General features: G+C 41.6%; 1 protein-coding gene across 3 annotated transcripts in view; it reads right to left on the reverse strand.

The window, feature by feature from the left end:
- The window catches only part of Syt1 (synaptotagmin 1), a 494427-nt gene that overhangs the window by 79752 nt on the left and 398346 nt on the right, over positions 1-16329 (reverse strand). For all 3 annotated transcript variants that reach the window (XM_057757847.1, XM_057757848.1, XM_057757846.1), the window contains one exon: positions 11309-11426. In XM_057757847.1, coding sequence (XP_057613830.1) covers positions 11309-11426 — 118 coding nt within the window. The remainder of the gene's footprint in view (positions 1-11308; positions 11427-16329) is intronic.

Genomic DNA, 16329 nt, shown 5'->3' on the forward strand with positions numbered 1-16329 from the left:
CAGGGGGCAGACCAAAATTATGAGTGTGATATGATCTCATTTGTATATAATGCATATATTTGTATATACATACGTCTATACATGCATGTATGCATGTGTTTAAGTGATACAGGCAGAAAAAATCTGGAAGAGTACATGTAGTCTTAAGTTATGTCCTTGAGACACCTTCTCAAAGGGAACAGGAAGATGGGGACTCAATGGGACACTGAAGTTCTTATTTGCATCTTAGAAGAAAGTGATGAGGCTGTGGCTTATTTTCTCTTTATTTCTTGTGTTCTTATGATTCAAAAGCTGTTATTCTAGTAGCATCTTGGAACACTGCCATTTGCGAACACATTTCTTTCCTTAATTAATCAGAAAATGGAAGCCCGTGAACAATGTAGTCTATCAAGTAGATAAATATGTAATCTTGCAGTCACATATGTATGTGCAATATTACTGCAAGCCTACTATCACTGAAAGTACATTAGGCTTCTTGTTAATGGGGGGAGCGTGTTAATTAATTACATAGCCATATTGTTGCCCGGCATTAATCATTTGAAATCTATGAATTTCTTAAGTCCATCAATCTTGTTGCTGTAGTCTCAGATAAAGGCTGTTTTAACATCCCATTTAAAAAAAATGGGTTCATTTTATGTTTTTAAGTCAAAAAGTCACGTTTCTTCACTCAACACTTGAGGTCATTTCTTTGTGGAGAAAACAATATAGGGAGACCCTGAGAATAGTGTACAGCCCAAGCAAGGCCGTGAGAAAGTCCCGAGGGCTATGCTCTTCTGACTTCTGAGGAAGATAGTCCAGAAAGTAGCAGCCCCGTCATATTGAACCATGTGTTGTCCTCTCATGTTGGGCACAAGATGCGATCAGAGGCTTATCCTCTGCCTTTACCTCTTCCCTGGACAATGTCTTTCTGACCATCATTGAGGTATGACTACAGTAATGCATGAAAGTTTATGCAACTGTTATCTCTTGATCTCTCTCTTTTGTTTTAAACCACCCAGGCTGGCAAGAAAGAGTAGGATGAGAACGGTTGTGAGCTGCCTGGTGTCAGTGCTGATCACTGAACTTTGGCCTTTAGGAAGAGTGTTGAGGGTGGGCTCTTAACTGCTGAGCTCCGGAATGGGTCATTGCCATATTTCTATGAGATTAGTTGTCATGTCTCTGCTTTTGTCGTTAAGGTGTTGGAGGCTTTGCTATCAGGAATCTCAAACCTTATGAGAGCAAGAAAGAGACAACACTGACTTTTGTTCCATGTTTAAAAATAGGAGTGGTTGGGAATACTTGTTATTCCAGTTATTAGAAATTCCAAACCTCCCCGTTCTTTTCTGTGGACTGACTGAGTGAGGGAGGAAAGAGCAGGCACACAATCTTCTGCGCTAGGCAGCGAGGTCCAGAGCGGTGGAGCGTCTCCTGCAAAGGTGTGGTGGGAACTGGTTCTGACAAGACAACATGAAAGGCTCAGCAATGTCCTCCTTTAAGATGCGGCAGGAAAATCTCATCGACCGATTCCTGCCTTATATTTCTGTCTGTCCCAGATCCTCAACTCGCCTTTGCCATCCAACTTTAAGGTAGCCAAGAAAATTGACAAAAAAAATTCCTGGGTGGAAAGGTACCTTTGAGATCCCTCTGAAGGGCCTTTCTTTTCATCTGTTTTCTTTCAAACATCAGGGTCACTTCTTACGTCTAGAATGGAATGGACAGGCGGGTATTACTCTGCCTCTATCTTTCATGATTTTAAGACTTTCATCATGTTTGTGCTCTGCTTTCCTTTCCCAGACTACAAAGTCCCAAACTTCTTAGCCTGTCTTCACAGACAACCCCTTGATCCCTGTCTAGGCTGCCCTTCTCTGGTGGCTAGTCATTTAACCCTCGTCTGTTTGAGGTGGGTGGCTGTAACTGTGTGTACTCCACATGTGGACAAAGGCAGGCCATTTTCCTTTCATCTTTAAAGAATCTTCTAGAAGAACATGAACCCTACATTGACTCTATAATTCCATAATCTAATTTGGACTATAATTTTCTCTCCTAGGGAATTATTTCTAAGATTTCCCATAATGAAATGTATGGTAACTTTCTGGTCCTGTGAAGAAAAATAGTTGAGCTACACAATATAGGTTTATCTTTACTCTGCTTTTGGAAGTTTCCATGCCACAGTTTGGGGTGAGATAGAACATCACAATAGAAAACACATGGGGGACCAAAGCTGCTTAGCTCATGGCAGCTGACAAGCAAGGAGAAAAGGATCTTGGACCCCAATACCTACTTATCCAACCTTTGGTCCCATGATCTAATGGTTCCACTTTGCCTCTCTTGAGTAGCACTAAAGGAGCCTTCAACTTGTGGATCTCTTGGAGAAACAGATAATAAACTATCCCAAACTCTATTCTATGTTTTGAGTGAGGATGTTTTCATTGACTCATCCCAAACTCTATTCTATGTTTTGAGTGAGGATGTTTTCATTGACTCATTGAGTTTCATAAGTCATTGCCTGAAAGCATGTGATTTCAAAGTAGGGATTCAAGGTGACTAGTAAAAGAAGCAGGGACTTCTGAAGGGGTCACTTCTACGTCTCTATCTGTGGATTCCTTTTGTAATATTTGATAAGCATTTTTGACAATCCCCAGTTGTGGGTTTCTCCGCTGATATAATCAACCAAATCCAGCTGAATTAATAAAATCAGGTTTAATAAACAGAACAAAGCAAAGTACTCTCAGCAATGGCAGGTCTAGGGTCCAGGTCTAAAATAGCCTGTAGGAGTGTCTCAGGGAGGAACCGCTCTTTGGTGGGGTCTGGAGAGACAGACGTGAGGTTGAAGCAGTTTCCAGCAAAATATCTGAGTGGGGTTGGGAATGGGCCATTGAGACAAGTAGAGATTCCCAAAGTATTTACTTGTTCATCTTCATGTTAAGCAGTTTATTGCAAACTCAATTCCTTGTCAATTATTTTTGATTCAGCTAAAATATTTCAATATTTAAACATGTAACTTGGAGCCATAGAATCCAGTAGCAATTTATGGAGATAGGAATCACTTGTATTCACATGATATGGTCTGCTTTCCAGATCTGCCACACCCTCTCTCCTAGAACCAGCCATTGATAAAGCTAAATAATAGACAAATATTTTTGTTAGATATTTTCCCATACATAAAAGGTGCTTGCATTTCTTATAGTTGGACTCTTTTCCACCATCTTCAACACCATCTCTTCTACTGTGCCTCTGATATATCTGGGGTGTCACTGTTTCCAACAATACCTACTTCTGTGTGCAAAGATTCCCGCACTGAAAGAGCATGACAACTTATCTCCAAGAAACATGGCAACCTATTAATATCTGCGGTCTAGTCTTATAGACTCACTAATTCCAATTTTACTGTGTAAGTAACCGAGTGACACGAAGCAAGCAACCAAGTAATTTATACAGGGACGCCCATGATTTGAAATCAGGTGAAAATTTTAGATGTCTTTACATCCGTAATATAGTTAGTCACCTGCTCTTCATGTTGACTTGACTAGGTGGGACATAGAAGTCATGCTTAATTAACCGGGTGTGAAGATGGATTACTATTTGCATTGATGTCTTAGCTGTGCCAAAAACAGATTCTGTGACTTGGGGCAAGTTGTTTACTGTGCTGTGGTTTGGCTCCATCAGCAAAATAGCAATGGAAATAGGCTGCCATCTCACAGGTTTGGAATAGGGGTTAAATCTGTGAACACACATAGAACGTTAAAATAGAATCTACCTCCAATGTGTTGTGTAACTGTCTCTACTCACATGACAGAGGTATGATGCCTGACAGAGAATGGGACCTCATGGGATATGTGGTGAGTCCCTGGGCCATCCCTGATGGCGACAGAGCTTACAGGAAGTGTTCTTACTGTTCTGTCCAAGTGTATCTCAGCCTGCCGCTTGATTTTAGGGAAGCTGCTCGGTCCCTGGGGACCTTTTTCCTCATTCTGTTGTACTACCAACTGTGCCTGCTTCTCAACGTGCACTGGGCTTGACTCCTACTCTTTATAAACTCAGTTTCTAGAGCCATGTCATTTCGAGAATTGTCACTTCCTTTTTAGAACAGTCTGTTCTCTTCTCAGGGCTTCCTCTTATTTTTATCAAAATTATAATTAAGCATTTTGAAATGTTGCAGAATGAATTTTATACTTAACATTCAAGCCTAAAATTATGATGAAGCCTCTGACATCACTGCCAACTTATTATGCATATTCCTGTCCCATTAGCTCAATAAGAAGCCAGTGTATTTGCATATTATTGCTTGACCCTGATATCACGGCCAATTAATTTGCATATCCCTATCTAATTGGCTCAAATAAGTTTCTGCCTGTTTATTTATTGGCCTAGCTCCCAGACTAGTGGCTTTTAGTTCAAGTCAATTGAATTTGGAGCAGTTTTCTTTGTTATGCTTTCATTACCAATAGATGGACAGACAGGAAGGTGGTCAAGGGTGTTAGGAAATGATTACAGAACCTGAAGAGGAAATGTCTGCCTTTGTCTCCTCTTTCAGTGAAAGATTGGGGGAGGGGGAAGAAGATGACAATTTAACATGTGGTCAAGGACACTTTTCAGGAAGAGGATATAAGATTCCTAAATGAAATAACAACCTTTTCCTTGAGACAATTCTTGTATGTAGGACAAAGGATGTATTTTTTTTCCTCTGTATTATCAACAACAAAATTCTACCTTAGGACTTGGCTGACAAAGATCTCAAATAAAATCATGATATACATTCTAAACTTTTTATGTGTTGTTTTGGAGTTTAAGATGACTTAAGACACACAAGAGTGACTTGTTTAAAATTCCACCGTTCTCTTGAGGACATTAGCATAGGGGAGCTGACTCTGCCCCCTTGCCTCAGGTGGTGGCTCCAGTGGCCAGACCGACCAGCTCAGCTATTACTCAGGTTTGGCCCACCCTAATATCTACCTCACTAGGACCTGCTGGAGCTTGTGAAGTGACTGGTCCTGTGGAACGATACCTGCAGGATCTCCATGACTCTGGGCAGATATTCCAGAGGAGTTCCAGTGATGCTGATATACCAGAAACCAGAGGCCTTGAACCAGACCAGTAACTCATGGCAATGAACATCTGCTAGTACAGTTGATTGGATAAAAGCTTATACTGTGTGACACACGGGGGCTCCCAATGCCACCAGGATGAATGAAGAGATGGTAGAGAGGTGGGAAAGATGGAGGAGTGAAGAGGGTTGTTTTTTTTTTTTTTTTTTTTTTTTTTTTTGTTCTTGTTATTGTTTCTCTGCTTGCTTGCTTTGATTTGCTTTGATTTTTCTTTTAATTTTTCTTTTGTGTGTGGTGGTGCTGTAGGGGCAAGGGGAGACCAGGAGGTAAGTGGAATTAGGGTACATGATACGAAACTCTCAAAGAATCAATAAAGAAGTTTAAAAAAACTCAGGTTTTCACTCGACCTGGGATTGAGGTGGTTCTTTTTTTTTAAAATATTTATTTATTTATTTATTATACAATATTCTGTCTGTGTGTATGCCTGAAGGCCAGAAGAGGGCGCCAGACCTCTTTACAGATGGTCGTGAGCCACCATGTGGTTGCTGGGAATTGAACTCAGGACCTTTGGAAGAGCAGGCAACGCTCTTAACCACTGAGCCATCTCTCCAGCCCCTGAGGTGGTTCTGGAAATGCTAAATTTCAACATTTCTTGCATTCTGACTGAGTTAGTCAAAATGTCACCTCTTGATAAATTTTGCCTTAAGGGAAGGATTGCTCTCTGCCAATCATGGTTTTTATATGGAATCTAATGGGCACCTGGGAGTACTTTTGGAATTGAGTGCTTCTATGTGGCTATATTTCCTAAGGGAACTTGTAGGATGGTGGGAAAGCAGACTGAGGAAAAACAAAGTTATAAACAATTAAAATGTAGTATTTTATAGTAAATAATGTATATGTGTTTGTGTATGTTGGCGTGTAGATATGTGCTTCTGTACATGTATGTAACTCACTGTCTCGCACATTAATCTTTCGCCGGCATCAGCCCCTCGTTCTCCGTGTTTACTCCTTGTTCTCATAGTCGCTGCTTCTTGAAGTTCACTGTGCTCTTTATCTGAAATAGACATCTCCTGTAGCCAGGCCTTTTGTTCTTATCCATTTATTTGCTTGCTACTTAAATTAGTTAATTTTTGAAGGCAGGATCTCATCATGGGAATCCATGCGAGTATAAAAACTCAGATCTTCGTGCCTTAGCATCAAGAGTTTGGGATCACTATGTCCCAGCCACCACTGGCTTGTTACAATGTGAGTTGTAAGCTTGGGTTGGGGATGGCCGGAAGAAGAGTAGGGACAAGGACAAGGCAGTGTTGAAGCAGAAAAACGATGATGGGGACCCTTGAAACTAGTGATTCTCAGGCTTCCTAGTGCTGTAACCCTTTAATACAGTTCCCCAGGTTGTGGGGCCTCTCAACCATAAAATTGTCTCTCTGCTACTTCATAACTGTAATTTTGTTGATGTTATGAATTGTAATGTAAATATCTGCATTTTGAACCCTGTGAAAGGGTCATTTTGGCCCCAAATGGGTCTTGACCCACAGTTTGGGAACCAGTGCTTTAAGCTATACTTGTTCAGCTGCTGTTGTTTCTCAGTGTTCATGCGACCCTTCTTTTAGCCTCCTCTCCTGCTCCTTAATGGGAGCAGATGCTCATGGTACCAGCCCTTTCCCTGGGTTCCACAAACCTTCTTTGTTCCATGCTTTATATGCTTTCACACACACACACACACACACACACGCACACACGCACGCGCACACATACATATTTTCAAATGTTAGTTGAACCTAAGCCTCATCAAGGGAGCAAGACTGTACCCCCTTTGTCCTTTTTAAATGTGGACAGGGTTTTCTAGCAGTGAAATGACAGAAGGAAGTCTCTGGTGTACTCGCTGCAGGGAGCCAGGGCTAGGGGAACTTTATGGTGCAATGTTCTGTTTAATATGGAGCCAGGCAAGGAGGATACTTTGCCAGAAGTCTCAGATGAAAAGAGAGAATCAACTTGTGATTCTGAGAAGATGAGAAAGGGAGAGCTAATTGAGTGGGAATAGTCCCAGTGATTTCTACTTACTAACATCTCCCAGTTTCAGGGATGCTCTAATTTCCAACAACCCTTTCAGGCTCCACTTTTAGCCTTAGCCCTTTTGAGGACTTTCATGTTTTGGTTCCAGACAGTGGAGGGAGGGACCTTAGAACCATGTTCTCCATCTTGAAGAAGGGAGTGTAGGAAAAGCCAAATGGTATGTTGGAAATATTCCACATAAGAAGATAGGAATGCTCAACTTCTCCCCTGTCTTGTCTTTCTCAGAACTTTTGATTTGCTTTTTGTAATATTCAGGAACAAAAAATAGAAGAGAAAGATCCATCCCCCCCGCCCCTTTATTTAGAATTTACTTGTTTTTGAGAGAGGGTTTCTTTGTGTAGTCTTGGCTATCCTAGAACTTGCTTTGTAGACCAGGGAGGCCTTGAACTCAGAGGTTACACCCGTCTCTGCCTACCAAGTGCTGAGATTAAAGGTCTGTATCACCATGTCTGGCAGCATGGAGTTTATTATTTTAAACACACACAAACACAGGGAGATTCAGTCTTCTGGCATGAATACCCTGACAGGTTAGTCAATACCAAGTGGTCAGGCCTAAACACAGACATGTAACCCCCAAATGGACTCAGCAGATTGTATTTATAGCTGTGTATGAATGTGCATATATATAAATATATATTACATACATAGGTGTAATAATAAGAAGATAAGGTTGGGAATTTGCAGGGGGAACATGGGAAGAGTTAGGGGTCGGGGTGGAGTACAATGATATAAATACAGTTCTCACGTGAAAAATTTTCAAGAACAAATGCAAAAATTGAATGTGCTGCAGAATTATGAATAGTCCAGTCCCACTTGCCATTGTGAGCCTGAAAGGCAGGCACTTTGATCATTTACTATGTGAGAGTGTGATGCAGGTAAAAACCTTTTGTGTTTTGAATGAACACGGTAAGAAAGAAGCTGGCAGATTGTGCCAGAGACTGGTAAGAAAAGCATTTTTAAAAATGTCTGTTTCCTATTTCCTCCCATGTTGTACTGATCGGTGCCTCATTTTGTCTGAATTCACTCTGGGCCTGTCTAAAACCTGGCCTCCTGATTATCCGGATCTGATCTGGCGTGTCTAGCAAATAGTCGAGTCTTTCTCCTGACCAATCCAAGCAGTTGGCTAAAGGACCCATGGCTTTCATATTTTGTAGCTTGGATGTGGTGACTAACGGAAATAACCATGGTGATATTTGGTGAGCTCTCTCTTCCTTCTCTCCCTAACTCACTTCTCATGAACGGGGTCTTCTTAGCACTTCGGCTTCATAACCAATACAACCGAGGCCTCGAGGAAAGAAAGAACCCGCCCAGTGTCAATACATGGGCCTCTGTGATGGTGAGCTCACACAGAGTTTGAGCTCGAGGACCTCCGAACAAAGTCGGATTGTGGGTCGTCACAGAGTGTGGTTTCAGCTCTGGCAGAAGAGCCAGCTGTGGTTCTACTTACCAAGCCATTTCTGGCCAATGTCGTTTGGCATTTGGATCACTTGGAATGAGAGCTTACATAATCGCGGTCTCTTTGCGCATAGGTCAGCTTACTCTGACATGACCCATTCGAGTGCTTAAAAGTTTCCTTAATGGTAAGTAGGTTAAGCAGATTTGCAATGCAAGACTTGTTTTTTCAGGCCCCAAGCTCCTTGGTAAATAATTCATTATTCATTCAGCAGCTATGCACAGTGCCAGCCGTCAGTGAGAGCATTGTGGGAGACATAAACATAGAGCAGTCTAGTGAGAAAGAAGCGGGGTGTTAGAGGACTGTAAACAAACCCCTTTGGCAATTTAAAAAGACACAGATTTGTTCTGCCTAGACAGCTCAGAAAAGGCGGTTCTATCATGCTAAAACATCTCCCTCCCCAACTGAACCCATGGCTCACTCCCTCATCTCTGTCCTAATGTTGCTTGGAATGTCTCCTCCTTGCTTCATTTCAACCTAATGTTTCTGACATCTCAGGACCCTGTATACTCTACTAATTTATTGGCGTTTTTTTGGTCTGTGTCTCCACATTAGAACGAAAACTGAGTACGGTCTTTGGACCATCTTATCCATGATTTGCAAACCCATTGCTCTGCACGATGCCTGACTCAAAGTCGAGTCACAGAATGTATTTGCCGGGTAATCCGGGCCTGAAAACAGAGGAGGATTTAGCTAGACATTGTTGGACGAAAGAGAATTCCAGACGAAGGAGCTTGTCTAGGGATGGAAGCAGCATGTCCCATGGCTTGTTAGGAGATGAGTGTGTTGGTCCATTGGCTAAAATGAGATGCAGAATGGCGCAACCTGAAAGAGTCTACATTAGGTGATTAGAGTAATTATGATTTAATTCTACAGGCAGCAGGAAGCCCTTAAAATTAGGGTTTGCTAATGATGAGAATCATTCCAGGTAATTCAAATATGGGGGTGGAGGTAGGTGCTGTGGGTTCTGAAGCATCCATAAATTTTCTGCTTTTCTTTAGTAAAAAAAAAGACTGCAAACTGATGGATATGGAATTAAATCCGACCTCTGGCTGTGCCTCTCTTACGTCATGATGCTAAGTTAGTGTGACAAGAACTGGGAGTTGTCCTTGGTGCTCTTCTTTGCTGGGTTGCTAAGTGAGCTTTTGTATGTGCCTGTGACTGTGACCACTCAGATAGAAACTGCCAGACCAGCTTCCCTTGTGCAGACCCCGAAGATGAGAAGAGGGATGGCTAGTCAAGAGGTCAGGACAGAAAAGAACAGCAGTTTTGAAAAGGGATGGCTGAAATGGCTGTCAGAGGTGCTGGGAAGTCATTTGTAAGTCCCAGAAAGAAGTCATGAGGAGGGTGTTTTGTGGTGAAGTGGTTACAGGGCTCTCTAGCGGATAATACAGGGCTGATTAGGAGGGAGGCTGAGACAGCATTTAAGAGAGGAGGCGAAGAGTCACATGGGTGTTTGGAGTGGGGTTTATATGAGGGCTACAGATCTAATGGGACATGGCTGCTTAGCCAAAGAGAAAGGTCAACGGCATCTTAAGTTTCCTCGGGATGCTAATTTGTGATCTGGGAGTAAATTATAATTGTTAAATGTTTAATACTTATCTGTGCATATGTTGTACAAATAAGCCCATAAAATAGTCTACATGGTTTTAGGAGGAGCTATGCTTATTGCTTTAAAAATTTCCCAGTTCTACTATTAGCAGTGGAAGCAAGACATTAAATAAAGTAGGGTCCTAGAGACATAAAAAGATACAGCTTCCTAAAGTTCCCTTATCCACAGAGAGAATAAATGTAGAGAGCAGGGGAATTTGGCTGCAGAATCACTGGGTCAATAAGTAGAACTCAGCTTCAACGATTTTTAGCTGTTTTGTTTCAGCTTATAAACTCACTGTGCTACATCACTGTGATCTTTAGAATGTTTTTTTTTTTTAAATAAAAAAAAAATCACTGAATAAGAAGTCATGTTTGTAACTCCAGAGCTAGAAACAATGACAACTGTCATCTCGGTGTAATGACCTTGTGATGTGTCAGGAAAACCCCTCACACCTAATGATTTACTGGGACGTTAAAATTATAATTGATTTAACCACACAGAGGAGAAAAAAAAATGATGCACAGTCCTGGAAGCGACAGACCTTGAGCTGACTTTGTTTTGTAGAAGAGTTCCCATCACTGACTATGCTGTGTCCTGCTTGGGTTACATGGAACTTGCAAGCTCAAAGTCTCCCCTCCTCCACCCCCGTCTTAAGCTGTAGAATTAAATGAATTATATGAACCGTTCCTGGGTTTCTTCTTAAAGACGCTTGTATAGATTTGAAATGTTGTCTTTTTATAAAAGTATTATAAAAATTATGTCAGGTTAGCAAATACCTAATTAGTAAGTTTCAGGTAAAATACAAATTTTAATACCAAGGGTGAATTAAAAAAAATCCTCAAAACTATAATTTGTCACAGGCATTGCCTTTCAAATAAAAGCCAAGGTTTTCGCTCTCAATGACATAGAAGTGACAACTGCTACTTTGGCTATGGGGAAAGAAAATGGATTTCATCGTCTTTGCCAATGCCAATAAACGAAGAGTGGCTTCCTGGGGCACTGCATTGGCTGAATCCCGAGACTGCTTCCAGCTCCGTAGGAGAGAGAACTCTGATCAGTTAAGGAGTGGGGGGGGGGGAGGGCGTAGCATGTGTGCTGTGCCTTCAGTCACCACGGCGGCGGAACAGCGGTTACAACAATCAATAGTCATTGCGGACTCACCGGATAAGCCACCTACATCCATCTTCTTCAAGTTCTTGGCTTCCAGGATGACGACCGTCAGCTTGCCAGCAGTAGGGACGTAGCGGAGGGAGAAGCAGATGTCCCCCAGTTTTTCTTGCTGTGAAAACCAACAAAGAGGTCTTAGTGAGTTTTCAAGGGAAATTGAGATGCTTGTCCTTAGACATTGCCACTTCCTCAAGGGGACGGTTACGACAATTAGAGTCTGAAGACTCCCAAGTCCATGGGGCATTTTTATAGCGGCCGTTTCATGTGATACCAGTCTATCATTTTTTCTTTTTCAAGATTGTCTATTTCAGCTTTAAAAAAGGACCATTTACACTTTGACATTCAACAGAATATGTCTGTAATTCAATGGGTTTGGAAATGAGACCAAGATGAGTTTCTTTGAGACCGCACTGAATAGCACTGCAAAAGTCTTAGAAAAATCCCCTTGCTTTATTAAAGAGCTTTGTTTGGTTTACTCTTTTTTTTTTCTTTATTAGAATCAACCCATCTCAGTTTTTGTCTTTTCTCCTTTCAAATAGGATTATACCTAAAAACCTATGTTTGGGGTTTTGTGAAGAAAGACATCTTTGTTCAGCTAAATTCCATTTATTGCTGAAAAAACTCTGAAATTCTCATAACATAAATGCACTCAAGTATGAGTTTTTGTGCACTTTGGTTTGTTCATTTCAAATGTAGTCTTCCTTTGTCTTTAAGTTTGTAAAAATGTAACAGCAGGCTGGAAAACGGGAACACATCCTACCACAATGCATGTACCCATCGCTCCTCTTGTCATTTCAGGGTTACCCTATTTGATGTCCAAAGAACATCTAACAATCCTGTAATCAGGTGATTCTGAATGACTTATCCAGAGTAGAAAATGATGATGGCATATAAACTATCTCTTCCCTTGGAAGGATTCATATTTATTTTCCTCTCTTAAGTGGAATATTGAGTTTTTAGGATTACCTATTATTTTCTACTACTAGTTAACAACCATGCTGGTCAATGTGAAAAAGTCACATGTATTTGTATGAGTATGTGTGTGCATGCACATGTGTGTGGATGATGGGGGAGAGACTGGAAAGAATTTAGGATACGATTGTATCCATCCTCTGAGACGAGAGAGGCTGCCTACTGCCATCCTACCTCAGGAATTGGCTCTATGGTGCATCTGAGTTTGTTCCTTCATATTCTCCCTCCCCAGGTCTAAATTTTGATTCTAAAGAGGGAAGTAGTTGGGTCAGATTTCAATAGATAGACTCTCAGTTTCTATATACCCTCCCTATGTTACAAGTCTAAGTCTTTCCATGTTGGCCTCTGAGTGCGACTGTGTTTGGCCTTATCTGTACCTAGACATATGTGCTAAATGAGCCAGTCTCCAGTGTGGAAATGCCTTCCTAGGTGTCATATGTGACAGTGTAAGGACATGCCGTTCCCTTCCTGTGGGGGTTCGCATTTTGTCCATCTTTTAAAGAAGAAAGTACATTTTATTTGTGGGTGAGTTTAGAGAGAGGAAGGAGAGCACCGGCACCTCTCTCCATGCCGAAGTAATGCTCTATTGAAAATGACCCCACACACGCACATGGACCAATTCTCTCACGTATAGAATCCTTGTCGTGTCTTACCACACGCCTCTAGGTTGATGAGAATCCTTTATTTCACATTACTGTGCAGATAGTTTAATTCTCCTGCTTGTCTGTCTTCCCTGATGGCAAGGTCCTTGCATGGGTATCGTTTTACCTCACCCTTGCAAAAATATAAATCCAAGAACATTCTGGCAATATCTCTGCTTTGAATCACAGGGGGCATAGCTCCTTGTGGCTAGCGCATGTCATTGGGAGGAGGGCTGCAAGTGTAGGAATCTTTGGTATTTGTGACCACCTCAGTTGGTAAGCTCACTGTACTTCAGGATAGACAACTCTCACCACTTCACCAAGCATGCCAGAGATGACTGTACTATCCTAGAGCATATATTCCTGCATGGCTCATTCTGGAACCCCATGAACAACTCAGGGTGCTAAAATAAGTTCAGTTCTGTATTTCTGTTTTATTACACATACCCTTTTTCTTTCAATACTTATTCTTCTTCTATCCCATAACCTCAAAATTGCAGTAACTTTAAATAAACAAAAAACAAACTCCATGTATCTAATTAAAAATGTTTTGACACAAGGACGTATGTATCAAGGCTGACATCCAAATGTTGGTAGCTGGGGATGGCCTTGGACTTCTGATCCCCTGCTCATCTGTCTGTCAAGTGCTGGGGGTTACTGTCATGGGCCACCACACAGCTCTCCCTGTTGTTTCAAGGGAAGAAATGTCATGTCATTCTTCTTGCCAGATCATTTTATTCTTCAATCTTAAGACACACCGAGAATTTAAACAATTCTATGCAATATTTAGCTTCAAAAGAGAGCTCAAAATTTTGTATAAAGGAGGAATATGTGAGATTAACTGAAAATTTAAGTCTATGGGATGGATGAGAAATGGCTGCATAGAAGAATAATGAACAAATTTTGGTGTTTTAAGATACACAGAGAGAAAAGGGCTTATTTTAATGCTCGTTACAGATCTGCATTGAATTAATTTAGAGGCTTTAACATGGGAAAGTTTTTCATTTGCTCGAAAAATTATCATAACCAGTATGCCAAACTCAGTATTACTTTTTACATGAGTGAACTGAAATGACTTTTCAAAGTTTTAATTACGTCTGCATCAACAGCTATTTCAAAGCTAATCATGGCCCCCCTCCCCCCACTTGTGGGATTTCTGATGTCAAGAAGAGGGAAGCTCTTGCCAGTGAGAAGGCAAGAAACATCAGCAAGTCCTTAGGACCCTTGTCTAGGGAGCAAGTTTTCTGAGTGTGCGCATCCTGGATGGTCAAATGACTTTCCTGGTGTTTCAAACACCAGCTTCAAGACGCCCTGAAAACTGAAACTTTGAGAACCAGGGTACCTTTCTCTTTTTACACGGTGGTTTGACTCTGGGTTCAGTGATCACAGGCAGTAGAACATGTGATCAAGCCGTGTGTTCCCCATGTTGGAGTAGACATGGGGACAAGGAGTTTCTATGTTTCAGGAACAAATCCGCCTTATGGGGAAGCCATGGAAGGACATGTGTGACAGAACAGTGGATCGCAGTGGCAGTTCTTGATCACGTGTTCTGTTCAGTCACATGTGAGGCAAGGTTGCTGCCTATGCTTACATGGTAACCCTGTATGTTAGGCCCTGATGTTAGATTTAGGGGTGCAGACTCTCATGAACTGTTGAAATCCAATATGCCTTTCCCTTAATGAAGTCTGTTCCTTTGCTTCTGTGGTCAGGAAAAATACTCCCCCGCCCTACAGTGTTATTCTCTTAGTTCTTCATTCATGCAGGGCACTGGAAGGACCTGAGAGCTTTATTTGGACAGTTTTTGAATGTTTCACATGCCCATTCTAAGGAGACTACCTGGAGAACTAAACATAAACATTTGATGGTAGACATTTGCCACCCCAGTGTTCCAGTGCCTCTCCCCAGCTCATGTGTTAAAAGGCTCAGTCTCACACTGGTGGATCTAAATGAGGTCTCTGATCTAATCAGTAGATTTAGTCATTATTGAGAAATGGAGGGAATTAGGAAGTGGAGCCTGGTTGGAGGAAGTGGGTCACTAAGAGCATCCATCTTATCTCTGAGCTCTTCCTGTCTTGCCCTTCTTTCTGATTTCCATGGGGAAGGAAGCCTTTTCTTCGCTATGCTCCTGCTATCCATGATGCTATCCTTATCCATGCAAGTGTACACAGAAAACAGAACCGTAGATCTTTCCTGCTCCGAACTTGATTTTCTTGGGTAGTTTGTCACATCAGTGAAAAGTACATCTATCGTAGATTCTTAGGACACATTAACAATTATGATTTTCTCAAGAGTCCATGAAGCAGGTGCTGTTGGGTTCATTTTAGAAGTAGATTTTTGAGAGCTAGAGGCCCAGAAGGGTAGGTGCTTTCAGTGTGAAACTGCAGCAAGATCATTTAACACGATGCAAAATGACAATCGCTAATAATCTAACTGATGATTTACCTTGCATTCCAGTCTTGTTTAAAATTATGTCTCTAACCTGATGTTCAACACATGCCTTCTCCTTAACTGTTCCTTCCAAGATCTTTTTCTTAGACACTCATTTCTTTTTGATTTATTCTTATGTGCATTGGTGTTTTGCCTACATGTTTGTCAGGGTGCTGGGTTCCCTGGAATTGGATTTATAGAAAGTTGTGAGCTGCCATGCGGGTGCTGGGGATTGAACCCAGGTCCTCTGAAAGAGCAGCCATTGTTGTTAATCTCTGAGCCATCTCTCCAGCCAGAAATAGTCTACCTCCTATTTCTGTTATCCCCCTCCTTTAACTTATAAGCCTTGGCCAGTCCATTTCCTGTACATGGGTATCAGAGTGAGCTGTTTTCATTATTTTTAATTGACTCTGTAACCTGCCATAACTACCTGCCATCAATGTCTACTTCGACAAGGACCTGCAGCCTGGCATCTGCCATTGTCACCACTACTTCTAGCACCATGACTTCAGTGCCACCATCTCATCACCCCTACATCCTTGCCCATACTTCATTCAACCACTATTCAGCCCTCAACTGTGTTTGAAATGAAGCCCTAACCCCCATCGGTCATTCTCTTGAAAAAGCCTAATGAAACATGTTCCTCAGTTTTAATTTCTACAAATTCCAAAGCAACTTGTCTATTAATGGCTAAGCTAATGTTTAAAAGGCTCATTCTCTTCTTTTTTTATGGCTGGTCGTATGGTGTCCAGGATTTTAGTTTTTCCTCTTTCCATACATGAGTTCAGCTACCTGTAGACTCAAGAAGAGCGGGGATTTTCTGCTCTATGCCTTGCTCTAGGAACACAACGAGGGCTTCTATTTAATTATGGGCGGTGTGAATTGATACACATAGATCATCCATCTGCGGCTTCATAAACAGCACTGATGTTCTATCAACACTGCCTCTAGTCTGATCAACAGGTCAACTACCAG

Source organism: Chionomys nivalis, chromosome 25 (assembly GCF_950005125.1).
Source record: "Chionomys nivalis chromosome 25, mChiNiv1.1, whole genome shotgun sequence".
In the NCBI taxonomy this organism is placed as follows: domain Eukaryota; kingdom Metazoa; phylum Chordata; class Mammalia; order Rodentia; family Cricetidae; genus Chionomys; species Chionomys nivalis.